Source organism: Piliocolobus tephrosceles, chromosome 13 (assembly GCF_002776525.5).
Source record: "Piliocolobus tephrosceles isolate RC106 chromosome 13, ASM277652v3, whole genome shotgun sequence".
Lineage (NCBI taxonomy): Eukaryota > Metazoa > Chordata > Mammalia > Primates > Cercopithecidae > Piliocolobus > Piliocolobus tephrosceles.
Window position 1 is genome coordinate 101,713,456 of NC_045446.1, and position 26,979 is coordinate 101,740,434.

Sequence of the window (26,979 nt, forward strand, 5' to 3'; positions counted from 1 at the left end):
AAAAAAAAAAAAAAAAAAAAAAAGAAAAAGGAAAAGAAAAAAGCGGTAATACTTTAAACTATTTTATGTAAGGAATAGTTAGCCTTAGCTCACATCTCCGCATGTTACTAGGAGCACTTGAGAAATACTGATATACCTTGGTCCCACTCTCAGAAATTCTGACTGGTCTATGGTGGGCCTAGACATTAGCATTTTTTAAAAAACTTTCCAGGTGATTCTGATTGTTAATCAAGGGGGCTGGGAACCCCTTGGTTAAGGGAACCGGAATGTTTAGCTGGGAAAAGACTCAAGTCAGCTTTACAAGAATCATATGGGAAAGCTTGGGAAGATGAAGCTTTCTGAGTGCCTACCTTCTGGAGACAACTGGTAGATTTAGGATGACGTCTGCTTATGAAAAACTTCCCTTGTGACCTTGATGTGCAGCCAGGTATGGCAACAGCGGGCTGGATCAGTGCTTCTCATATTTTCATATGCATATGAATCACTAGGAGAGCTTGTTGAGATAATAGGCTCTGATTCAGTAGGCTGGGGAGGAGCCCAGGAGTCTGCATTTCTAACAGGCTCCCAGGTGTTGTCGATGCTACTGATCTGGGAAACACACTTTAGTAGATAGTCACTTAGTATAGTTTATTACACAAGGGATTCAAACATTGGATGTGGTGGAGGGAGCGGTTGAGACTCAGGTACATCCTGAGAGTTCTAGGGAAGTCATTTAAGCCTCAGAAGTGCATTTGTTCAGGCAGCAGTGTGGTAGAGTGGAAAGAGCGTGGGCTTGGGAGTCATATCTGGATCCCATATTCATGATTTACTGTTTGAGTAACCATGAACAAGTTATTTCACCATTTTGTGTCTCTGTTTTCAATGAGGAAAATAAATATAAAAACATCTCCCTGCCAGATTAGCATTAGAGAAAACGTGTTTAAAGAACCCAGCATAGCTCTTGATACAAAGTAGGTGTTCAGAAAAGTGGTCACTATTATTGTTTATGCTGTGGAATCCTCTTTTGTTGGAAGACCAGACTGTGTGTAATGTGCATGAAAAGTACTTAACAGTACTAATCAGTTTTGCATCAGAGACGACTGCTACGGCCAAGAAAAAGCTAAGGTTACGTAAGTAGAAATTATCTTGACCTCAAGAAAAATACTTGTTCTTGTTTGTCCCCCACGCAATTAACTTTTGCAGTCATCTTAGTTACTGGCCTGATAAAATGTGACAAATGATTAACTGAGTCAAACAAATATTTGTGGAGCACCTGCTACTGCTACTCTGAGTCAAATAATTCTGAACTATTGTGACTCTCCACATAAAGCATATTTCAGACCTCAGCTCCTTTGAGTTCGCTGTCCTCTTTGCTTCTTTTCCTCCTTCAGGAGACCCTCTGAAGCTTGGGGTTCAGGTTGGGCTGATACTTTATTAGCACCCTATGCACCCCGTCATAGCTTTGTTTCTACCAACCTGCAAGCTGGGGCTTGTTGTCACCTCATAACTGGGTACAGTGCCTGAAATTATTGTTGAACCGATTGTGTGACACAGGATGCCTTCAAGGAGATTGGAGTCTGAGGTATCTGAGAGGTCAGGGGAGGCTTTCTGAAAAAAAGTGATGCTTGAGCTGAGACTTAAGAAGAGGCAGGTTGGCCGGGTGCTGGGCTCACATCTGTAATCCCAGCACTTTGGGAGGCCGAGGTGGGTGGATCATCTGAGGTCAGGAGTTCAAGACCAGCTTGACCAATATGGTAAAACCCCATCTCTATTAAAAATACAAAAATTAGCCGGGCGTGGTGGCAGGTGCCTATAGTCCCAGCTACTCGGGAGGCTGAGACAAGAGAATTGCTTGAAGCTGGAAGGCAGAGGTTGCAGTGAGCCGAGATCACGCCGCTGCACTCCAGCCTGAGCAACAGAGCAAGACTCCGTCTCAAAAAAAAAAAAGAGGCAGGAGGTGGAGCAGCTGGAAAGCATGGTGCATTTGGGGAACCGTACATAATTCAGATGAGCCGAAGCTTGGTGGGTATTTGGGAAATTGGGGTGAAGCTGGAGAACAGGTGAAGGCTAGCACGTGACGAACTTGAATGGCAATTGGATTTTATCTTTGAGGATAACTGGAGACCAGTAACAGATTTTAAGCAAGAATGTGTGGAGGGTGGGTTGAGAATGATAATAGATACAGGGAAATCAGTTAGGAGTTTTATATAAAAACCAGGTAATCAAATCCCACCTGTCACCTTAGTGTCTTTTCTGGACTTAACTGCTTTCCCTCAGACCAGAGTGCACTTTGCCTGGTCTGCTTCAGGCAGTGCTCTGACTGCACAATGGGAGCAGACCTTGGAGCATCACAGATCTCATCTGGTCCCTGGTGATGGGTGTCTGGCCCATGTGAGGCAGAAGGTGAAGCCATTTCTGTTCTGTGGAGTAAGTTGGGTAGCAAGAGGCCCTTGGTAAATGCAGGGACAACATTACTGGGTTTTAATACCATATCTGCTATGTCCTAGCTATGGGGACATTAGAGAAGTTACATAACCTCTCTGAACCTCATCCATAAAATGGAGATAATGCTAACTCTAGTGTAGTTTTTCTGAGAATTGAATTAGGTGAAGATGACAAAAATAATGACCATTTAGTAAGCGTCAGTTTTATGTCAGGCCCTGGCCCATGTACATTTGCTAATTAAAACATGGGTCAAACACCAAAAATTGTGTTTAATTCATGATAGGTACTCAATAAATATTAGATTCCTCCTCCCACCTCCTCCTGATCATTGCACTTCCTACAGTTTGTCAGTGGCTGATAGATTGTTGTCTTAGTACTGTCTTCCAAAGGATGTTATTTATTCTCACAAATTGACACAGAGAGAAAATAATGAAGATTTAATTTATGTTCAGGAAGCAGCCAGTGAGTAATTTCCAACATTATTTCATTAAGGAAGTACTTGGGACTTAGGAATCCACTGTATTTTAACCAAATTATAATTTGATACAATTAGCCCTTGAACTTAAATTTTAGGCTCAGGGTCCTGGGCTGCAAAGAAACCAGTCAGAACTGCTACTTAGACTTTGACATTGTTTGTGTGATATTTTGATATTAGTGCCCATCTTTTGACCAAATTATTAGCATAAACATCTGAATACAAGTTCTGTTTCATGGACAAAATGTAGTATGTAAGGTTGTCCAAAGGTTGGAATGAGTTGTATGTCGCTACCTAGATGCCTGACCAGTTTCTGATAATACTGGGCCCTAGCTTTGTCTAAAAGTAAATGAAAATACCTCTTAGTCTTCAGGAACATTGCTCACTATAGCCTTTCTTTTTCCTTCTTTGTGTAGGTTTTCGGTAACCAGATCCTCTTTGACAATATAAAGCATGGATTAAAACTAACTCTGTAGCAATCCTAGGATTATTGGCTCAGGAGAATAAATCTTGGGTTGACTATGAGATGATTTCACTTAAGTCTCATTTTGAAGAAAGCAGCTATGGGAGAGGCAGTTCTGAGCATGGTTTATTGTTTATTCCTGGTTGCCTAAGAGCAGTTCGTATGAGTATCACAGTCCGTTATGCATATGGCACGAGTGATTGTTTCTGAGAAGTGTGGCAGGTTGTTGACAGTCATGAATATACCTGAAAACTGGCTGTGGTTCTGGGCCAAGCCCTCATCCCTGATCAACAGAGCAAAACTTGAGGAAAGCAGGAGTCATAGTCATTGAAAGACTCATCTGCTTATGTGTGTCTACAGTGCCACCCAAGTCTGAGGTTAGCTTATCCCTGGAAATTAGTATAAAACTGGAGAATTTGTGAACATGCTCTGTGTCTGACCATGATATAATCTTTCTTCTTTCTTTCCTCAAAAATTTATCCTGCTTGTGGATGTAAGTTGTTTATCATACTCCCGTCAAAATGCTTCCTCAGAGGGTATGAGGTAAGGGCTGAGATTAATATGCCACCTTTCCCTTACTTCTGTCTTTTATTTTCCAGCAACAGCTGCAGGCCTATGTGGCCTGGGTGAATTCACAACTGAAGAAGAGGCCAGCAGTGAAGCCTGTGCAGGACCTGCGACAGGATCTCCGGGATGGGGTGATCCTGGCATATCTCATCGAGATTGTTGGTCAGTTGGCCCTGGACTCTGATACTAGAATACATAGACCAGAACCTGGCCTTCTTTATCCTCCGTATGCCCTTTAGAACAGGTTGTTTTTTCTTTAGAATATATGTCAGTGGAGGTAGAGAAGACTTAAAATACTTGCCCAAGGTTAATTCATTTATTTATTAGTCAATAAACATTGTGTCCCAGGCACTGAATTATGTTTTGGGAATATGAGGACGAGAATAGTCTATGCTTTCAAGAGTCTACCAAACTAGTTGGAAAGGCTGGAAAGTGAAGTCAATTCCATTAATGTACTTAGTACTCCAGAGTGGGGTAAGCACAGATGGGAGCACATAGGAGGGACTCCCAGTCTTAGGGGTTCAGGGATTGGCTTGCCAGAATTGATGCCTCAACTGAGGCCTACCAGAAGAATTGGTATCTAAACCAAGGCCAGAGAAGGAAGTAGTAGCCAGGCAAAAGGAGGGATGTTACTGGCAAAAGGACCCTTTTACCATAATGCTTTATAAAAGGTTTTTTTCGTCTTGAACCCTGGGGTTGTTGCCATCATTCTTACTAGATGGTACCATAACCTTACTTCCATAGCATTTTTCCATATTTCTATTATTATTTCTCTCATTGAATAGTAATTATGTGGTAATCATTTGATTACCTATCCTGTGTGATCTGAGCGCTTTAAGAGCAGGCATAGTATAATGTTTTTCTATTTATACAAGCTCTAGCCAAATGCACATAATAGGTTCTCAACCATTTATTGTTACATTAGTTAGCTGACTTTGCTTTGAGTTATTGAGGCATATAGGACCTGCAAGTGGTATGGAAGAAGCCAGGTTTGCAACAAGCAGCCTACCCATGAATACCTCATTGGGACAGTTTATGAATTCATCAGAGTATTCATATGTAATGACGACAATAATGGCAACGGTAATAGCAAATGCTAGGATTGGACACTTTCTATCTTGTTTAATTTCATTTAATCATCACATCTTTGGGAAACATAACATTATCCCCACTTTCAGGAAACAAGCTTAAAAGAGAAGATTTATAAAAATAAATAGTACTTAGTATGAGTCAAACAAAATAGATAAGCATGCTATTTTGATTTATGATAGGTGTATAATATGACTACTACTATTTTATTCATTTTATGAGGCTTGGAGAGGCTAAGCAACTTTACAAAGTCACATAATTGTAAGTGCCAAAGTAGAGGTGCAAACCTAAATCTACTTAATTCCAAAGCCTGTTTTAAACATTTAATGTTCCATTTATTTGAATAGGTTATATATGGACTAGTAGGAAATCCAGATGTACAAAAGGATGTAAGATCAAACCTCCTTTTTCCACTTATGTCCCCCTACCAGCTACCCATTTTTCCTTCTAGAGGCAACTAGTGTTAGTAGTTTCTTGCATTTCTTCCCAGAGAAACTTCCCATTCTATGTCTATACAAGTAATATGAATATGTATTCTTCTTTTTCCAAAACCTAGGTTCTTTTTTCCCCATCCCCTCTCCCGCAAAACTCAGGGTTTTTTTTTTCTTTTTTTCTTTTTTTTTTTGAGACGGAGTCTCGCTCTGTCGCCAGGCTGGAGTGCAGTGGCGCAATCTCGGCTCACTGAAGCCTCCACCTCCTGGGTTCAAGCAATTCTCCTGCTTCAGCCTCCCAAGTAACTGGGACTACAGGCATGTGTCGCCAGGCCAAGCTAATTTTTGTATTTTTTAGTAGAGATGGGGTTTCACCATGTTGGCCAGGATGGTCTCTATCTCTTGACCTTGTGATATGCCTGCCTCGGCCTCCCACAGTGCTGGGATTACAGGCGTGAGCCACCATGCCCAGCCAAAACCCAGGTTCTTAAACACAACTTTCTACTGTGACTTTGCTAGATAGAAAAACTCCTCACAACATTTTGCCTTTACTCACTGAATCCACTTCCTTATTTCCTATGCTTTCTTTAACCTGTCCTTATCAGGCTTTTGATCCCACTCCACTGAAACCACCTTCCTCAAGGTCATATCAAATCCAGTGGCCAATCCTCCACCTTATCAAATCCAGTGACTAGGCCTCAGACATCATTTTATTTAACATAGCAATACTTGACATAGTTGATAACACTCTTCTCTTCAAAGACTTTCTTTATTTGGCTTCCAGAATCCTGTTAACTTCTAGTTTTCTTCCTTCCTCATGGGCTTCTTTCATTTGTTTTTTTGGCTTTTCATTTCCTTCCTGACCTCTAATGCTAGAATGCTGCAGGTTCAGCCCTCTTATATATTCTCTACTCCTAAGTGATTTCTTCTCAAATTTGTATCTGTAGCCTTGAATTTTTCCTTGAGTTCTAGACATGAATATCCAGTATCTCTACTTGGATGTGTAACATGCAACTCAAATTTCACACGTCCTAATCAGAAATTTGGATATCCTTCCCCCTACCAATCCCTTTATTCTTCAAATTTCTTCATCTGAGTAACACACCACATTATCATTTGCCTAGGTGTTAAAGCAGAACACTTAGAAGGTATCCTTAATTGTCCTTTTTCTCATATATTATATCGAATCCTTCAAATGTGTTGTCTGCTGTGTATTCACAATATACCTGTTACCTAACTTCTCATCAGTCAGCCAAGACTTCCACTCGAGCCCAAACCTTCAAGTCCTGCCTTGACTATTTTCATCATCCTTCTGACTGATCTCCCTGTTTCCTCTCTCCATAGTCTATTTGCATGCAGAGTCCATTTTATTTATGTATTTATTATTTTTGTAGAGACGGGGTTTTCGCCATCTTGCCCAGACTAGTCTTGAACTCCTGGGCTCAGGCAGTTCTTCTGCCTTGGCTTCCCAAAGTGCTAGGATTATGAGCATAAGCCATGGCACCCTGCCAGTCAACTTTTAAAAACATAAACCAGATTATGTCACTCCCTTGTCTCAGACTCTCCATTGGCTGCTCATTACACTTAGGATAAAATTCAGGCCCTTTGCTCTGGTCCAGAAAGCCCCGCATGGGCCAGGCGCGGTGGCTCATGCCTGTAATCCCAGCACTTCGGGAGGCTGAGGTGGGCGGATCATGAGGTCAGGAGATCGAGACCATCCTGGCGAACACAGTGAAACCTCGTCTCTAATAAAAATACAAAAAATTAGCCGGGCGAGGTAGCGGGCACCTATAGACCCAGCTACTTGGGAGACCCAGCTACTTGGGAGACCCAGCTACTGGGTGTCTGAGGCAAGAGAATGGGGTGAACCTGGGAGGTGGAGGTTGCAGTGAGCCGAGATTACGCCACTGCACTCCAGCCTGGGCAGCAGAGCAAGACTCCGTCTCAAAAAAAAAAAAAAAGAAAGCCCCACATTCCCTGGCCTTGCTTGTCTGTCTAGCCTTTCCTAGGACTTGACTCCTTGCTCACTCCCCCAGCCACACTACCCTTGCTGTTCTTCAGGTAAGCGGAGCTTGGGGTTTGTCCCTGTGGTTCCTCAGTCTGGAATGCTTCCTCCTCAAATCTTAACATGCTTTACTTTATTCAGGCTGCTGCCAAATGTATGATCAGAGAGACCATGATCATTGTACTTTATTTTTCCTCAAGCACTTATCGCTACTATGAAATTATATTAAACACTTACTTGTTAACTTGATTGTTGTCAGCCATTCCTGCAAATATAAATTCTATGAAGGGAGGGACTTTATTCTTCTTGTTCTCTCCTGTTTCTTTGGTGCTCAGAATAGTGAGTACTTGCCACTCAGTAGATGCTCAGTGAATATTTGCTGACTGAATAAATGTACACACAGTAACTTCACAGACCCCTAAGTATAAATCTGAAAGTCTTCCAAAAGGCTTTCATTTTCCTATTTCCCATCTAAATGACAAACACCAGGACTTAACTCATTTATATATTTATGTATAATGTTGGTGTTCACATCAAATCTTCCCTTCCTCTGTATCTAGCTGCTATGAAACTTTGATAGTATTCCTCCCTATAACTTCATATATTTTGTCTCCCCTAACAGCAGGAGAAAAGCTGAGTGGGGTACAGCTGAGTCCCAGTAACCAACAGGAGATGAAGAATAATGTGGAGAAAGTGCTACAGTTTGTGGCCTCTAAAAAGATTCGTATGCACCAGACTTCGGCTAAAGGTCAGTGCCTCATCATGTCCTTGGTGCATGAGTATACTCAATGTTAACCAGTGAGTGCTAGCCTCAGGAAAATCCTTGATTGTGACCTGTGGGGAGATAGAAAGTCTCCATTCATTTTATTTTATTTTTATTTTATATTTCATGATTATTATTTTTTGAGATGGAGTTACTCTTCTTGCCCAGGCTGGAGTGCAATGGCACAATCTTGGTTCACTGCAACCTCTGCCTCCCTGGTTCAAGTGATTCTCCTGCCTCAGACACCCAAGTAGCTGGGATTACAGGCATGTGCCACCATGCCTGGCTAATTTTGTATTTTTATTAGAGATAGGGTCTTACCGTGTTGGTTAAGCTGGTCTCGAACTCCTGACCTCAGGTGATCCACCCGCCTCTCCTTGGCCTCCCAAAGTGCTGGGATTACAGGCGTGAGCCATTGTGCCCGGACATTCGTTTTAATTGAATACAGATTTGCTTGAGTGTATGTAGGAAAATTAGTGGTTAGAGAAGAAATTATGGTCGGGCATGGTGGCTCATACCTGTAATCCCAGCACTGGGAGGCCAAGGCGGGAGGATCACTTGAGCCCAGGAGTTTGAGACCATCCTGGGCAACATAGTGAGGCTCTGTCTCTATTTTTTAAAAAAGAGAGAAGAAATTACAATATTGGGATATTAACTTTAGGAGTTCTCATTTAAGTTATCAAAAATGAAGAGATTACTTTTTTAAGTTCCTTGGGTTTCATGACAAAATATTATTTAAGATACTCATAACCTACATTTTTTTCCGTCTAGTTTTTTAGAAGGGAAACATTTTATAGCCCGTTTTTGGATACCATGGAACATTCTAGGCAGGATGAAAGCAGCTCTGTGACCTCTGCATCTGCCCTCTTCTATAGTGGCTTGGCCCAGATGGGTTTGCCGGGCTATTTTGAGCCCAGGCTTCAAGGAAGGAACAACGTAGATGTTCTTAGAGAGCACAGGCTCCCTAGTTCTCTTGCTGTTTCTCGAGAACTAACTATAGGTCTGGTTTTGTTTCAACATCAGTTCCTGGGTCTGATTGCCTTTGGGTCTCATGACAATAGGGGCAGAACGGTTCATGTTGGATTATTAGTGTTCTCTGTGTTTCGATCATTTAGATGGGGCCAATACTGATCAGTGAGAGCACCTTGTAGGAGGTATCAAAGAATCCTTCACCACTCCTTCTCAACATAGTACTGGCAGTCCTAGCCAGAGCAATCAGACAAGAGAAAGAAATAAAAGGCATCTAAATAGGAGAAGAAAAAGTCAAAGTATCTCTCTTCACTGATGATATGATTTTATACCTAGAAAACCCAAAAGGCTCTTAGAACTGATAAACGACTTGAATAAAGTTCCAGGATGTAAAATCAGTGCGCAAAATCAGTAGCATTTATTTTATTTTTTTTGCGATGGAGTTTTGCTTTGTTGCCCAGACTGGAGTTCAGTGTCATCACCTCACTGCAGCGTCCGCCTCCTGGGTTCAGGTGATTCTCCTGCCTCAGCCTCCCAAGTAGCTGGGACTACAGGCATGTACCACCATGCTGGCTTATTTTTGTATTTTTATAGAGACGGGGTTTCATCATGTTGGCCAGCGTGGTCTCAAATTCCTGATCTCCACCTGCCTCAGCCTCCCAGAGTACTGGGATTATAGGCATGAGCCACCGTGCCTGGCCAAATCAGTAGCATTTTTATACACCAATGACATTCTAGCTGAGAGACAAATTATGAACACAATCCCACTTACAATGACTACACACAAAAAAGAAATATCTAGGACTATATCTAACCAAAGAGGTGAAAGAAATTCAAAATACAAAAATTAGCCGGGCGTGGTGGTATGTGCCTGTAGTCCCAGCTACTCAGGAGGCTGAGACAGCAGAATAGCTTGAACTCGGGAGGCCGAGGTTCCAGTGAGCTGAGATCATGCGACTGCACTCCAGCTTGGGCGACACAGAGGGAAACTCTATCTCAAAAAAGAAAAAAAAGAACAAAGCTACAAAGCTAGGGTGTCACATTACCTGACTTCAAACTATACTACAAGACTATGGTAACTAAAACAATATGGTACTGGTATAAAAACAGACACGTAGACCAATGGAACAGACTAGAGAACCCAGAAATAAAGTTCCACACCTACAATCATGTGATCTTTGACAAACTCAACAAAAATAAGCAATAAGGAAAAGAATCCCTGTTAAATAAATGGTACTGGGATAACTGGCCAGCCATATGCAGAAGAATGAAACTAGATCCCTGTCTATCACCATATACAAAAATTAACTCAGGATGGAATAAAGACTTAAATGTAAGACCTTGAACTGTAAAAATCCTAGAAGAAAACCTAGGAAATAACCCTTCTTGATATTGGCATTGGCAAAGAATTTATGACTAAGTCCTCAAAGCAATTGCAACATAAACATTGACAGTTGGGATCTAATTAAACTAAGGAGCCTCTACATAGCAAGATAAACCATCAAGGGAGTAAGCAGATAGCCTATAGAATGGGAGGAAATATTCACAAACTATGAATCTGACAAAAGTCTAATATCTAGAATCTATAGGGAACTTAAATCAATAAGCAAAAACAAATAACCCTATTAAAAAGTGGGCAAAGGGCATATACAGATACTTCTCAAAAGAAGATGTACAAGTGGCCAACAAACATGAAGAAAAGCTCATCAGCACTAATCAGATAAATGCAAATCAAAACCACAATGAGATACTATCTCACACCAGTCAGGATGGCTTTTGTTAAAAAGTCAAAAAATGACAGATGTTGGAGAGGCTGTGGAGAAAAGGGGACACATATATTGTTGGTGGGAATGTGACTTTGTCCAGCCACTGTGGAAAGTAGTTTGGAGATTTCTCCAAGAACTATAGCAATCCCATTACTAGGTATATACACAAAGGAAAATAAATCACTGTACCAAAAGGACACGTGCACCTGTAGGTTCATCGCAGCACCATTCACAATAGCAAAAACATGGAATCAACTCCAGTGCCCATCAACAGTGGAGTGGATAAAGAAAATGTGGTGTATATATACCATAGGATACTATGCAGCCATAAAAAAATAAAAACATGTCCTTTGCTGCAACATGGATGCAGCTGGAGGCCATTATCCTAAGCAAACTAATGCAGAACCAGCAAACCAAACAGCATATGTTCTTACTTACAATTGGGAACTAAGCATTGGGTGCACATTGGGACAAAAGATGGGAACAGTAGAAACTGGGGACTACTAGAGGAGGGAGAGAGGGAGGGGGAAGGGCTGCAAACTACCTGTTGGGTACTGTGCTCACTATCTGGATGATGAGTTCAGTCGTACCCTAGACCTCAGCATCACACAATATACCTTTGTAACAAAGCTGCATGTGTACCACCTGCTTCTAAAACAAAAGGTGAAAAAGAAAAAAACAAACACAAATAATCCTTTTCCAAGACTTGTATATTTAAAGGATACAAAGCTAAAAAATAAAATAAAATTTTACCCATTTCCTTACATTGACTTTCACCAGACTTACCACACTGTTTTCTGCCTACATTCCTCTTTTATTTCTAGGGCAAAATTTAGAGTTCATGATACCTCTGATCTGGTTCCCATGTGGAGTGGGCTTGGGGATCTGGCCCATTAAAGTCAGCTATTTTGAGGGAACACTGCCATTTAGAACATCATTGTCATTTACCTGAAGAAGTGTAACAGTCTGAGTTAGTCCTGCGGCATTGATTTTTGTCCCCTTCTCATCTGCTCTCCACACTGCAGTCAGAATGATCTTTCTAAGAGTACATATACTCATGCCACTCCTCTGTATCTGAGGACCCTTAGGATAAAATCCAGAGTCCGCCGGACGCGGTGGCTCAAGCCTGTAATCCCAGCACTTTGGGAGGCCGAGGCGGGCGGATCACGAGGTCAGGAGATCGAGACCATCCTGGCTAACACGGTGAAACCCCGTCTCTACTAAAAAATACAAAAAACTAGCCGGGCGAGGTGGCGGGCGCCTGTAGTCCCAGCTACTCCGGAGGCTGAGGCAGGAGAATGGCGTAAACCCGGGAGGCGGAGCTTGCAGTGAGCTGAGATCTGGCCACTGCACTCCAGCCTGGGCGGCAGAGCGAGACTCCGTCTCAAAAAAAAAAAAAAAAAATCCAGAGTCCTTCCTGTGGCCTCCCATGCCCTGTGTGATCCTCCTTCTGATTCACCCCCTGATTCACCCCCCTGCTGCCTCACCTTTCCCTGTGTCCCCCCGCATTCTGGGCTCTGGCTATGCTGAACTTCTTTCACTTCCTCCACCACAGTGCTGTGTCACAGAAATAGAATGTAAGTCACATAGGTAACTTAAGAGCTTCTGATAGCAGGCGGGGCACAGTGGCTCACACCTATAATCCCAGCACTTTGGAAGGCTAGGCCTCCCTGATCACATTCCTGATCACTTGAGGTCAGGAGTTCGAGACCAGCGTGGCCAACATGGTGAAACCCCCATCTCTACTAAAAATACAAACATTAGCTGGGCGTGGTGGTGGGCTCCTGTAATCCCAGCTACTTGGGAGGCTGAGGCAGGAGAATTGCTTGAACCTAGGTGGCAGAGGTTGCAGTGAGCCAAGATAGTGCCATTGCATTCCAGCCTGGGTGAGAGAGTGAGACTCTGTCTCAAAAAAAAAAAAAGTTTCTAATAACCACATTATAAAAAAGGAAACAGGTGGGCCGGGCGCTATGGCTCACGCCTGTAATCCCAGCACTTTGGGGGCTGAGGCAGGCGGATCACCTGAGGTCAGGAGTTCAAGACCAGCCTGGCCAACATGGTGAAACCCCGTCTCTACTAAAAATATAACCAATTAGCTGGGCGTGGTGGCAGGTGCCTATAGTCCCAGCTACTCAGGAGGGTGAGGCAGGAGAATCGCTTGAACCCGGGAGGTGGAGGTTGCAGTGAGCAAAGATAGCTACAGGTGGCTAATGGTTCCCATACTGGATGGCATAGCTCTAACATATCGTGCTGTCTCCCACTTCAAGACCTTCACACCTGCTGTTCCCTCTTCCTGGAATACTCTTTGTCTTTCTCTTATCTAACTAAAGTGCTACTCTTCATCAATCAAGTCTCAGTTTAGAACCCACTTCCTCTAGGAATCCTTCTCTGAGCCGTCTAGATAAGATATCTCTACTCCAACCTCCCAAAGATTCCTGTACTTCTCTTACCAAAACACGTGACCTTACTTTATTGTCATTGCTGTTATATATTCTGTCTCCTTTGTTGCCCAGAGCTTTGTTAGGACTGAGACTCTGACTGCCTTGCTTACCTGTATCACTAGCAATACATATTAAATGCATAAGTCCTCAGCTTTTGCCTCCCTCTTAGGACCTCTTGGTCTGTTTTGTCCTTCAGATATTGTGGATGGAAACCTGAAGTCTATCATGAGGCTGGTCCTTGCCTTGGCAGCTCATTTCAAACCTGGCTCTAGCAGGATGGTGAACCAAGGACGGGACTCCAGAGCCCCTTTACAAAGTCACCGACCACATTGTGCCACTGCTGTTGCCCAGGGAGCAGCTGCTGCTCTGGCCGATGTGTGTCATGACATGTCCCGATCAGGACGGGATGTCTTTCGATACAGACAGAGGTAACAATAGAAATGTGGGGATGGGAACTGATCCCTCTCTCTGATATTTCTTCGGTTAGATGATATAGTGCAGTAGATAGAAATGTCACCCAAACAGCCCCAGATTGCAGAAAAGAACATGGAGTGGGGAGGTAGGGGAGGGCACTCTCAAAAGAAAAAAGCCTTTTCTTCTGAGATGTTTATTTTTATTTTGCATTTAGCAGAAAGTAAAGGAATCGTGTGTGTAAGTTTTTGCTCTGGTGCCCAAAATTTAAATATACACCTTTGGCACAATGTTTTCTTCACTGGGAGGTCTGTGGGAGCAGTGTTCCAGTTCATCTAGGGGAAGCTTTACCCTGGAATGTACCCAAAGGTCAGGTTGTCCTGGGGAGTCATGGCAGGAAATGCTTTGCCGGTTGTTGTGCATCTGCTAAGAGAGAGCAGGACCCTGAGGTGTTGCAGAGATTGGTGAATTACTTTTGTGTCTGCCTTCCCTGCTAGGTACCAAGTGTCTTTGAGGCAGGGGGTTTGTCTTACTCATCTGTTATACTGCTCGCAGAGTGGCATTCTATCTGTACTCGTTGAGTTGATCTGATCTGAAGGACTGACACCCTCCCTTTGCCGGTGTCCTTTGACTTTAGGAACAGCAGCATGGATGAGGAAATTGAGAATCCATACTGGAGCGTGCGGGCCCTAGTGCAGCAGTATGAAGGGCAACAAAGGTCCCCGTCTGAATCCAGCTGCTCCAGGTAACTGTGGCCTCTGAAACCTGAATTCTGGGGGATTTTCAGAGTTCTTGGCTTCAAGTAACAATACAACAAGCAAAAAGGCATCTAAGCCCTTTTTCTCCCCTCAGTTTGTGTTTGGCTTTAAAGGGATACCCCTTAGCAGTGCTTTGTGGGTTTGTGCTGGCAGGAGGGTAGGAAGGTAGGGTCAGGTGCTGCTTTATTTCCCACAGATGGAATCTGTGCAGGCCCAGTGCCAGTGCTTAACTGTGACCACATGGGGGCATGGCTGGAACCTGTCAGGGCCCAGTCCAGTAGTTCTGACATTTGCATATCAGGTGCCAGTGTTTATGATAGCCAGTTCCACTATGCTGTCCTTGAGCCTAAGTGTAACTCTTAAGGTATGGCCTGAAAAGTCTGTGTAAAGCTCATAGAAATTGAGCAGAGTTGTCTGAGAGCATTAGAATGTTTCCAGCTTTCCTCTGCAGGAACTGTGGCTGATTAGTATGCATTTGAGCAAGCTAATGATGTTTGCGACTCTAGCTAAAAGTTGTCTGTATTCCTTAGAGCCAAGTACAGAGACCAAAACAGGATACAGTGCCCTAATAAGAACCTTATCAGTGGCAGAAAAAGATTACTTTCCTGGCTTATGTAAATCATGCTCCTATAAACACTCCCCAGATCATGTTTTCACTAACTTCATTTTGTTACTGAATCATAATTTATGCTCTAATGACCTTTTCTTTCCTATCCCGGCCCTGTGTAATCTGCTTTATTTAGGGCTAATTGTTCTTTGTCTTGTATGTATGTTATGTGTCTTTGTTTTCTTCCTCCTCTTTTTTTCTCATAAAATTCCATCCTATTTTGATGTACCATTTCCTAATTTATTGAGGCCATATGGAACTCTTTCTAGTATTTTAATATACTGCTAACTTTTTACCTTTTACATTTAATAGGTGGGCTCTTTTTTATTTATAAAATTCACCTAACATAAAATTAACCATTAAACATTATAAAGTGTACAATTCAGTGGCACTTAGTAGCTTCATAATGTGGTGCGACTGTCACCTCTGTCCACTCAGAAGACATCTTCATCACCCCAAAAGGAAGCCCCGTGCCCATTAAGCAGCAGGTGTGCTTTTAATGAGAATCTAAATCATTTCTTCCTTGCTTGCTGCTTAGGTTATCACCTGGAGCAGAATTACAGGATGTTTTTGTTGTATGATGAGATCTATTGCTTCCTGTACGTCAGCAGGCCTTTCACTCTTCTAAGCCTGATAGTGCCTGCTAGAGTTGGGGGATAGGAGGAAGAGTGGATTTCTTCCTGAGAACACCTGCTTTCTCCTCCAAGGCAGGAGGACTGAGGGGAGGGCTGTGAGACTGTGAGACTGTGTGAATGAGTGGCCCACTGGCTGTCAGGCTGCAGTGAGCTAATGGTGACAGTTTTCTAGGAGAGGGGCCAGAGGAGAATTGTTTGCTTTACCCTGTTTTTCACTATTCGATTTTGACATTTTCTTCTAATGCTGACCCCTCATCCAGCTCTTTGGCATGCTGGGTTAGTAGCTGCCTTTTCCTCGGTGAGCCCCCAGGGAAGGGGAGGGCTTCTTGTGGCTATCTGGAACCCAGCAGGTTCCTGCACATTCTGAGCCCTCGCCTCCCAGGGAGCCCACTTAGTGGCTCTGTGACCCATGAAGAGCTCAGGAGCCCCCAGATGTGTGGCTTGCTTAGGACGGGAGTGGCTCAGAAGGAAGGATAGCCCCTGGGTGTCTCATCCCCTGCCACTGCACCTCCGGAGACGCCCTGGGGAAGCCCTGCCAGCCTGTTGCTCCGAAAACCGAAAACCGCATACCATCCTCTCACTGTAGCCAAGCAAAATGATCCTTACTTGGTTAAAAAGAACACACCAAACGCCAGAGGGGAAGGTGGGAGGGGATGGGTGCTCAGCGAATTTTCCTGGGGAGTGTCGGAGTCTCCACCCCCAGGAGCAGCCAGAGCCCCACGCGGGTCTGACCTGTCCGACCGACCCCTGGTCCACGAAGGGAGGACTCAGAGTGGGGAAGGCAAGGTTTTCGGTGCGGGGCAGACCACCAGAGCCCTCCTCTCGATTCTGCCAATACGGTGCTGTTCCCCTGCCTATCCTGAGCCTCCCAGTCTCCCCTCCTTGCATCCCCCAATCCCTCGTCGACGCCCCCACCCCCACCCCGCCCAGCCCCGCCCCTGGCCGGCACCCTCAACCTCCGCCCCGGTCTGTTGGCCAGTGGAACTGGCTTGGGTTGGAGCCCGGCTGCCTCGCCGCTTGTGACAGCCGGGGTAGGGAGCCGAGGGAGGGGCGGGAAGGGATCCGGAAGGTGGCGCGGAGCGGGATCGCCGCTGGGGACTCGAGGCGCAGCCTGCGCTGCCGAGAGCCTCCCTCCCAGTGGGAGATGGGTTGAGATGCCCCCACCAGGGGGGATGCCCGGCGCCGAGCGTCCGCGGAGGCCAAGATGCAGCGGCCAGGGGCCGGCAGCCTGCGAGTGGAGGCAGCTTCCGCCGGGGCCGGGCTGCGGCACAGTCTGAGCGGCCGGGACGGCGCGCTTCAGAGCCTGGAGCATCACTGTCGCTGGGGCCGAGACGCCGCCGCCACCGTTCCCACTTTCTCCCGCGAGCCGGGCCAGTAGCTCTGCTAGCTGGCCTTCCCGTGGAGGCGTTTTCCAGCCCCAGCGCGGGGAGACATGCCTGGATTTGGGAGCGATGTGACTCTCAGCCCTCCACTTCACCTGGGGACGCAGGCTTGCTGAAGCCCGAGGCAGGAGGGGGACCATGGGAGGGACGCAAGTCAAATGGTGAGCTGAAGCCACTCTGGCTTTGGAAGTGGGTGGCCAGGGTGGGAGCAGGGGCAGGGCTGGAGGATGCTGTTGGCCAGAGACGGGCGGGGTGGTGGGAGCACTATGTTGGGAGGATCGACTGCTGACCAGGGGTTATCACTATAAAATACGGTGGGTGGGCTTAGGAAGTGGAGCCAGCATGGGGGCAGGAGTAGCCGTAGCCCCTGCCAGGGTCTTTGGTGGGGGAGGGCACTTCATGAGGATGTAGGACTCTTCCTTATTGCCTATCATCCGTTTAAAAAAATTAATTTGAGTAGGATTTGGAAGTATCTTTGCTGCAGGATTGCTTGTCTGATAAATTAAGATAGAAGAGCTATTAGACCTGTGGGAATTAAGAAATGTATCAGCCCAGACCTATCAGTCATTCTCTGACCTCAGAGAGGATTATGATGCTAAATAGGGGATTATTTGTTTATAAAATAGAACTTTTAAGCCAATCAAGGAGGAGCCTGTCATATACATAATTAATTAGCATTAAAATATTTTCTCTGACCTGGGGCAGAGGATTTAATGCATATTCCTTGTCCATGAGGTACTTCTTAGGGAGGCAGCAGGGTGCCTGCTCTGACATGTGCCTCGGGAGTTTCCTGCCTGAGGTCCTTTATCTCTCCACTTGGCCATCGAGTTTCATGGTCTCACCTCTCGGTGGCCTCACATTGGCAGCCTCAATTCAAGAAAGAGAAATGTTGTTTTCCTTTGGCTGCTCTGCCACTCCCCCAGCGGGGTTGGATATCCAGACATCCGCCTCCTTCTGCCCTTATATGGGAGATAACTCTCTTAGGAGGGAGAAGGAGCTGAGCATGCGTCTGTGCTTTTAGGAAAGCAGTTTTCTAGCATCCTAGGTTCACACTGCACCCTCCTCCCCGACTTTGTCTCACACGTGCTGTGGTCCAGCAAAGGCGGAGGGTGGAACATGTCATCCATAGCACCTTGTCAGATGAGAAAGTGTTGCTTTCTTGTTTCTCAAAGATGAGCAGCTCTTGCAGGCCGCTTTCTATGCTTGGATCCCCATTTCTCTAAGAAGGTAAATGCTGAGGCCTGAGCAGGCACAAATCTATTCTCCTTGTGAATGACATAGTACCCTTGGATGAGAGCTTTTCAAGCAGCGAATTCATGTTGGCCTGGAAGTCAAGATTGCCTAAGCGGTGAAAGATGAATAAGAAAGTTCTAGAAAGCAATTGCTATTTCGGAATATCACTTCTTGCCACTCCCTACCCCTTCCGCCTGTTTGGGTTATAGATCTATAGATAAGGTTAAGCAACTTTCTTTAATTTGGCATTTCAATTTAAAAGCTTTAAAATGTTTTCTGTAGTTCTAAGAAGGAAGAGAATGTATTTCTAGTTGAGGTCATTCCCACCAAAGCCCTTAAAATACGGGCAATGAGGAGGATGAGACACTAGTCCCATGCTTCCTCACCGCTTTTGAAGTGCCTGGCTACATCCACCATGCCTGGCTCTTGTTTTTACTGGATTCTAGGAAGACAAAATGTTAACTCCTGATGGTGGTTGTGAGGATTCGCCTGGGAGACTTCAGGGGCACATTAAGTGGGTCAGTGAATCCTAGCCACTTTCACTGTTGTCTGGGTGATAGATTTGGAAAGAATTCCTGAGAGGGGGCTGGGCCAGGAGACCCCTCAGCCCCTGAGATTGTTTCATTGCTGATGTTCTCAAGGTGCAGTGCAAAGAGAAATGGCTCGAGACTCGTTTTCCCTGTCACATGGAAGCACCAGCCTCACATTCCCATCTTGTCTTGTAGATTTGTGGTTTTTTTGGAGATTTACAATTCCACTTCCCTGAAAATCTGCATAGTTCCTTCCAAGGCTAGTAGTTGTATCAGAACTTAAGGGCCAGGTATGGTGGCCCATGCCTGTAATCCCAGTACAGAGACTGAGGAGAGAGGATCACTTGAGCCCAGGAGTTCGAAACCAGCCTGGGTAACATGGGGAGACCTTGTCTCTACAAAATAATTTGAAAATTAGCTGGGCATCTTATGTACCTATAGTCCTAGCTGCTCGGGAGGCTGAGACAGATTTGCTCAAGCCCAGGAGTTTGAGGCTGCCATGAGTTATGATGGAGCCACTGCACTCCAACCTGGGCAACAGAGTGAGACCCTGTCTGAAAAAAATAAAACAAAACAAAACCTTAAGAATTGTTGAGAAGATTCTGAGAACAATTTGAAAGTGTTGTGTCAGAAATATAAATAACTCTTTGATAGGAATAAATCAAGTAAACCCTTACTCCACTGTCCCTAGCAGGTATTTCCCCTTTTGACATATTATCTTCCCCTTGTCATGCTCTAGCTCAGTTATTGATATATAACTGCTCCTCTGCCCAGCCTGGCAATGTACGTTCTCCAGCAGCTTTTCCCCTTGAACCACCCCCACCCTGTACTCTCCTTTGTAATCAGCTCAGAGCTGATCTGCCATGATAACTTGGCTGGTAGTGCCTGTATCTGTGAGAGATCAGTGTATTGGAAATAAAATTTCCTTCTAGCTCCAAAAGCTACTAGACACAGACTGGCATCAGTCTTTGAACGTGGGCCCAGGGATGGTGATGGCAGAGGTGGTGGGAGGTAAAACAAAACAAAACTTGAATGCTAGATTACCCATCATTTTGGTAAATCTCTTCGCAATGAATTAGCCTTAAAGGCATCCTTGTTGTGGAAAAGACTTTATAGGACTGGGTCATTCCTTTATTCAATATTAATTTGATTCATTCAAAAGGTTAATCATTAAATATTTTATTTTCTGTTGGCCAAGTACTGTGTTAGCCATGGAGGAGTAAGATGAATAAGAACATGTCCCTGTTCTCAGGAATAAATTATGAAAGCTGCTTTCTGAACAACTCTTCATAATAATCATTTTTCTTCCTTTTTCTTCAATCACAGCCTGACTTCATCCAGTCCAATCCACAGTGCCAAGAGTGAGTCCATTATAACCCAGTCAGAAGAGAAGGCAGATTTTGTGATTATTCCCTCTGAAGGAATAGAGACCAGAAGAGGTACTAGCTCTACGCCTGCCTGGGTTGGTTCAAGGAACAGCCAGCTTGAAGAATTTAGAGGTCCTGACCACCAATAAGCTCCCTGGCCTTCCCCATCTCCATAGTGTGTGCAGGGTCAGCACTAGAGGGCTCTAATGACTTTGAGTCCATTAATGTGGTTATCCTCTTGCAGAATGTAATTTCTGATGTCCTAGCTGTCGAAAATCTTGCAGCGGCATAGACAGGCCCTTTCTCAGCTGGCTGCCTATGAATTAGGGAATGACTTTGGGGCAGTCAAAAGCCTTACTCAAGTAAACATTTTTATTCCTATCTTACACAAATAATTGCAGGACTTACATAACTTAAATTGGGACCAGAAGTGTATTGTATGAGCTGAGGTGTCTGTGAGGACACAGAGAGTAGAGAGCAGGTCTGTATCAGGCTTGGTATGAAGCTACAGAAAGGACCACAAACAGTTCCCTTTGTTTAGACTTACATACTCTATCTCAGTTGCTCTTTTTTTTCTTGCATAGAGAGAGAAACATGTAAGAAGCAAAGTGCAAGACTTAGAATTTTATTTACTCACAAGAGTTGTAATGAAACAGAGGCCCTCAGAAGAAAAACTGTAATTGAATTATTCTGTATTCTGCTCCCCGTCTAACCCTGGCATTAGTACCAAAGAGTCAGTCATGTTACTGAGTCAAAACTCCTGAGGCCTTAGAGAGAGAGGGAGAGCATTTATTGAGTGCTCCTCTCAGCCAGGCACCAGCAGGCTCTGCACATGAGTTACCTCATTTAATCTTCATGGCAACCCAGAGGGGTTATTATACTCGTCTCATGAATGAAGAAACTCACTGAAAGAGTTTATGCCTTTCTGAATTCTAGAATATGCATTTTAAATGGCTGTACATACAATTAGATCGTGTAAAATAGACAAGGAAACCAGAGCAAAGAGACCTTAAAGCTAGGAAAATAAAAGTGATGCTAAACAGTTTGTGCAGGTTTGTTTTTATTGGTTTGTTTGCTGTGTGACTCACACAGTATTCTGTATGAAAGTGGTCCAGTTATGACCGAGTGGTCAAAGGAATATTGAATTGAGGTCTCCCCACTAAACCTTCAGAGTAACCAGTAAGATTTTGTTTTCATTGCATCTGACAGCTCCTCTCTTTGTACCTGGCAAAAATCAGGCTCTTGGAATGCCAGTTCTAAGAATCAAGGGTAAAGTCTGTGTGGCGCATACCAAGGCTCCCATGGAGGAAATCTTCTACTTCCTAAGTGTTTTAAAAGAGGATAGATTGTTCTAGCACCAAGTGAGCCTGAGGCCTGAGCTCACAGCCAGTTCTTTATGCCTCACGACCCCACCTGGTGGAGAGTCCAGTCTGTGCTGTGAGAACAGGTTCAGAACACAGGTGACCTGAACCTGTGAATGCTTTCTGCCGGAAATCAGTTTTCTTCAACATGAACGGTTCTCCCTCTTTTCATTTTGTAGAGGAGACAGAGTCTCCATTATCTCGAGACTGGCGGCCAGGGAGCCCTGGAACCTATCTGGAGACCTCATGGGAGGAACAGCTGTTGGAGCAACAAGAATATTTAGAAAAAGAAATGGAAGAAGCAAAGAAAATGATATCAGGACTACAGGTAGCTCTTTCCCTTGTACTTTGCCCTTGTTATACCAATTGATTATTAAGTCACTATTATCAATTGAAAATAAACTGATTTTAGTTTTGTAGGAGGTCAGAACTGAATGAGGAGTTTAGATATAGGGAGTAGTACAGAAAGAGCAGAAAATTCCTTATATTTGAGTAGTTTAAATGGACTTTGTGGGCTGCCGTTCATAGCAGAGTGCTTAAGATTTCAGCAAGCCCAGGAGCCATTACTGACCCCTATCAAGTCCTTATTGTTGACGCTCGGCTACACAGGTAGGCTTCTACGCAGTATGTGGCTGTCGACCTGCAATTGCAGCTTTCACCAAAGAATGGCACTGTGAATAGTCAGGAATTTTCTTCTAGGAATTCTCTAGCAGGAAGAGTGTAAGAGCCAGTAATGCTGCCAGGTTTCCATTTGAGTTTAGCTAAGGGATTTAGCTCACTCCTAATACATGTGCAAATGGATGCCAAGGCATAATGGTCAGGTAGAAGAGGTTTTCTTTGAGCAACAAAAGCCCTTCAGTTTTTCCTATACCTGTAGTGCCAGCTTGGCAAATCTACCCCAGAGACTGACCCACTTGACATAGTTCCCACCCTGAGTGACCCCCTCATTCCTGTCTTTGTGTGTCTGTCTCTGTTTGGGGGAGTCCTTATAGTATGCTGATGACCCTGAAATTGCCTAGAAATATTCTTTTCTGTTTGTGCTGGGAACTGCAGTGCTTCTGAATTGTCAAATATTTATGGACACATAAACAAAGCCCACATTATGTGTGTGGCTCTGGCAGCCGGCAGGCGGTGGAGGGCGTGCTCCCAGCTAGCCTGCAACAGGGTGGGGACACAAAGGGTTCCTAAAGAAAAAAGGAGATTGGTGCTGTGGTAAAGCAATTTGCATAATGTATGCCCCAGGAACTGAGAAGTGTGGGAGGAATGTTTCCTGCATAAACATTCCCAAACTTCATTTGCTCTGTATTTTTTAAATGGCTGGCTTATGAGGCCTTTTAGATCTCTTTTTTGCCACTCCATTAACGAATACCTTAATGGAATGTTTTTGTGTGTGTTTTGCTTACATAGGAAGTATGTCATGGAGAGCTTCGAGATTATACCCAACCAGGTTGTTCCCAGGATGATTTGCATTATATGAACATAGATATTCATCAGTTTGGCTCAAAGTTTGTTTGCATTTCTTAGTCTGGGAGAAATTCGGTGGCAGATTAGACAGAAAAAGAAGAGAACTGACAGGCAGAAAGTCAGCATCTTAATATTCCCTGCAAACAGAAGAGTTTTAATTCACAGCCACATGATCACAATGAGAATTCAGTTCCATTGTAGAATACAAAAGGGCTCACAGCATCCACTGGGCTTCTTAACTCTTTTCAGTGATTAACAAGTTGCATGCTAAGCCACATCCAAGATTTCTGACTTATTAGTATTCCTTAGTTAGAACCCTTTGAACAGTTTGCCATTATTGTTGGTATTTCCATAATGTTGAACTCCCTTAGCTCCCTGTGGCCCTGTGGCTTCTTATATTATGTCTGTACCTGTTGCCATGACACGTGAGATAGCCAAATTCATTTGACTTACTCAAATTTTATTATTAGCATTTGGCAGATCAGCCATTGGCTGGATTTTATTTATTTATTTATTTTTGAGACGGAGTCTCGCTCTGTTGCCCAGGCTGGAGTGCAGTGGCATGATCATGGCTCACTGCAGCCTTGGTCTCCTGGGCTCAAGTGATTCTCCCACCTCAGCCTCTTGAGTAGTTGGGACCATATGCATGCGCCATCATGCTCAACTAATTTTTTAATTTTCTGTAGAGACAGGATCCCACTATGTTGCCCAGGCTGATCTCAAACTCCTAGGGTCAAGGGATCCTTCCACCTCGGCCTCCCAAAGTTCTAGGATTACAGGTGTGAGCCACCTCGCCCACCTAAATTTGTGTTGTTTATTGAAATAGGAAACAGCTTCTGTAACTCATCTCTTTTGAATCAAGACAGAATTGTTTCAGATATAAAATGGGGTCACATTTTTCAGTCTTTCACTGATCTGATAGATACTCACCTGCAGGGACAGATCCAAGTTTTGTGAGCCCTAAAATATATAATTTGTGTGTGTGCAGGGGGGCTTCTTGAAGAATAAGATTACAAAATTATGAATATAATAATTAGGAATAGGCCAGGCATGGTGGGTCACGCCGGTAATCCCAGCACTTTGGGAGGCCAAGGCGGGCGGATTGCTTGAGCTCACGGGTTTGAGACCAGCCTGGGCAATATGGCGAAACCGTTGTCTTTACTAAAAATACAAAAATTAGCCGGGTGTGGTGGCGCGTGCCTCTAATCCCAGCTACTCGGGAGGCTAAGACATGAGAATAGCTTGAACCCTGGATTGCAGTGAGCCAAAATTGGGCCACTGCACTCCAGCCTGGGTGACAAAGTGAGACTCTGTCTCCAAATATAATAATAATAATAATAATAATTTGGTATAGGACCTTGGGAGAGGCAATGTATGCGGGGTCCTACAACTGGAGCTTTCTTAGCTTCATGGTAAATCTGCCTCCCCATTCCACCTACTTATATTCTAATGAAAACCACCTGGGTCAGGAGCTGAAATGAATGAGGACATCTCCCTGCAAATGTGTTTTCCTTCTTGTTCTATACAGGTTGCTTTAGGGAGTAAAAATGCAGAATCAGTAAAACAAACAAAAATCAAACAAACCCAAGTGAGTGCTCCAAATGTATTTCCAAGTAATTCATTATAATACTCATTTCTAAGCCGTGATGATTCTACACTGCTTTTAGATCATTTTCTCCCTGGCAAAATTGAGTTTGAGCAGCTCCAGTTTGAAATGTGTTGTGTCTCTTTTGAAAGAAAGGTTTTTAGATATTCTTCTGGGGCCAAGGCACCTTGAAGCAGAGCAGTCAGGTGTCCAGAGAGCTGAAAGAGCCAGAGCATGGACCTGACGAAAGGAACTAGTCCCAGGGTGAGCAATGGGAAGTATCTAAGGAGCAAAAATTACCGATGAAATTTCTTGAGGAAGCTGAGTTGTGATTTTAACTAGGGGTGAGCTTACCAAGCTCAACTCTGCACTAGGTCATCTGAAGGAGAGTTAAGTTTCGTTCTGCCTTTGTGGTTATTTAGGCCTTATTGCTCAACGGATCCTTACCTGAAGATGAACAGGAAAGGCCCTTGGCCTTCTGTGAACCAGGTGTCAATCCCGAGGAACAACTGGTGAGCTCGATCTTTTGTGACTGGACACTAAATTTGTATGTATTTGATTTGTGTTTAGCATTTGACACTGCTATTCATGCCTTCTTGAAATGCTGTCTTCCTTGACCAGTTCTGGTTTTCCTCCTACATTTTTGAACATTGTTTCCTTCTTCATTCATTTAATAAAAAAATATTTATTGAGTGCTGACTATATGCCAGACCCTATTTCAACATGCTAGAGATATGATGGCAACAAAACAGACCTAAGACCCGACCAGTATGGAGTTTACATTCAAGTTCTCTTTGAAGCTTCTCTTCTTCTGCTTGTGCCTTTAATGTTAGTGTTCCTCAGCATTCCAGTCTAGGCCCTCATGTGTCTTAAACATTCACCTGGGCAGTAGTATCTGCCTCCAGTTCTTCACTCACTTCCCTCTTGCTTCTCATGTATTTATTTCCAGCTCAGCCCTCGCTATGGAGTTCTAGATGTGTGTATGCAATATGCAACTGCCTTCTTATTATCTCCACTTGTAAGTCCCATAAGCATCTCAATTTCAGTGAGTCCTAAATTAAAGTTTTTCTGTCCTCTGCCCAACCACCAAAGCTACTTGTCCTTTTGGATATCTGTTTTGGATACCGAAATGCGCCAAACAGAAATCTAGATATTATCTTTTAATCCTTTTCCTCTACATCAGTCAGTCACCAGGTTTTACCAGTTTACATTTCTAATTTCTTTATCCAGTTTTCTCCATTCTCACAGCCACTTAAATATCAAGCCTCCATCCAGTATTCTAGTAATCTTCTAACTGGTTTACCTGATTTCTCTCCTGTCTTCCTCTAATTCATTTTTTGTAAAACAGCAAGACTAATTTGCCTTAAAGACATACTTCATTTTGTCACCCTTCTGCATAAAACTTCTCATTGATTCCCCATTGCCCTCACTGGCCTTTCATGATCTGGCCCTGATATTTCTCTCCAACTTCATCTCTTGCCATTTCTTCTTCCCTTTACCTCACCCCCCTCCCCTGCACCCAACCCCGACCCCATACTTCTTCTTCTTCTTTTTTTTTTTTGAGACAGTCTTGCTCTGTTGCCCAGGCTGGAGTGCAGTGGCACGATCTTGGCTCACTGCAACCTCTGCCTCCTAGGTTCAAGTGATTCTCCTGCCTCAGCCTCCCGAGTAGCTGGGATTACAGGTGTATACCACCACACCTGGCTAATTTTTGTATTTCTAGTAGAGGTGGGGTTTCACCATGTTGGCCAGGCTGGTCTCAAACACCTAACCTCAAGTGATCTGCCTGCCTCGGCCTCCCAAAGTGCTGGGATTACAGTTGTGAGCCACCACGCCTGGCCCACCCATACTTATTCTAAGCTTTATCCACATAGATCTACCTGCTATTTGATGCATATGCTTCCATCAGAGAGCAGGAACTGTTTCCGGTTCTTCTTTGTATCCACAGTACAGAGCTGGCATCTAGTAGTGCTCAATAAATATTTGTTGAATGAATGGCCTCTGAACTTCACAGCATAGGTGTTTAGCTATCTCTTTTTGTCTTATATTCAGATTATAATCCAAAGTCGTCTGGATCAGAGTATGGAGGAAAATCAGGACTTAAAGGTATGTCAAGACATGTATGTTTTACCCCTTAAAAACATTATGGGGGCTGGGCGTGGTGGTTCGCGCCTGTAATCCCAGCACTTCAGGAGGCTGAGGTGGGCAGATCACAAGGTCAGGAGATCGAGACCATCTTGGCTAACATGGCAA

At 44.2% G+C, this 26,979-nt stretch overlaps 1 protein-coding gene across 3 annotated transcripts in view; it reads left to right on the forward strand.

Moving 5' to 3' along the window:
* The window catches only part of DIXDC1 (DIX domain containing 1), a 99,615-nt gene that overhangs the window by 35,794 nt on the left and 36,842 nt on the right, over positions 1-26,979 (forward strand). The window contains exons 2-9 of one of the 3 annotated variants that reach the window (XM_023208224.2): positions 3,962-4,091; positions 8,077-8,202; positions 13,590-13,821; positions 14,442-14,549; positions 20,276-20,388; positions 21,857-22,005; positions 25,149-25,238; positions 26,779-26,832. In XM_023208224.2, coding sequence (XP_023063992.2) covers positions 3,962-4,091; positions 8,077-8,202; positions 13,590-13,821; positions 14,442-14,549; positions 20,276-20,388; positions 21,857-22,005; positions 25,149-25,238; positions 26,779-26,832 — 1,002 coding nt within the window. Of the gene's footprint in view, positions 1-3,961; positions 4,092-8,076; positions 8,203-13,589; positions 13,822-14,441; positions 15,548-16,864; positions 17,348-20,275; positions 20,389-21,856; positions 22,006-25,148; positions 25,239-26,778; positions 26,833-26,979 lie in introns of those variants that run through there. The other 2 variants (XM_023208225.2, XM_023208226.2) reach the window with 2 other exon arrangements.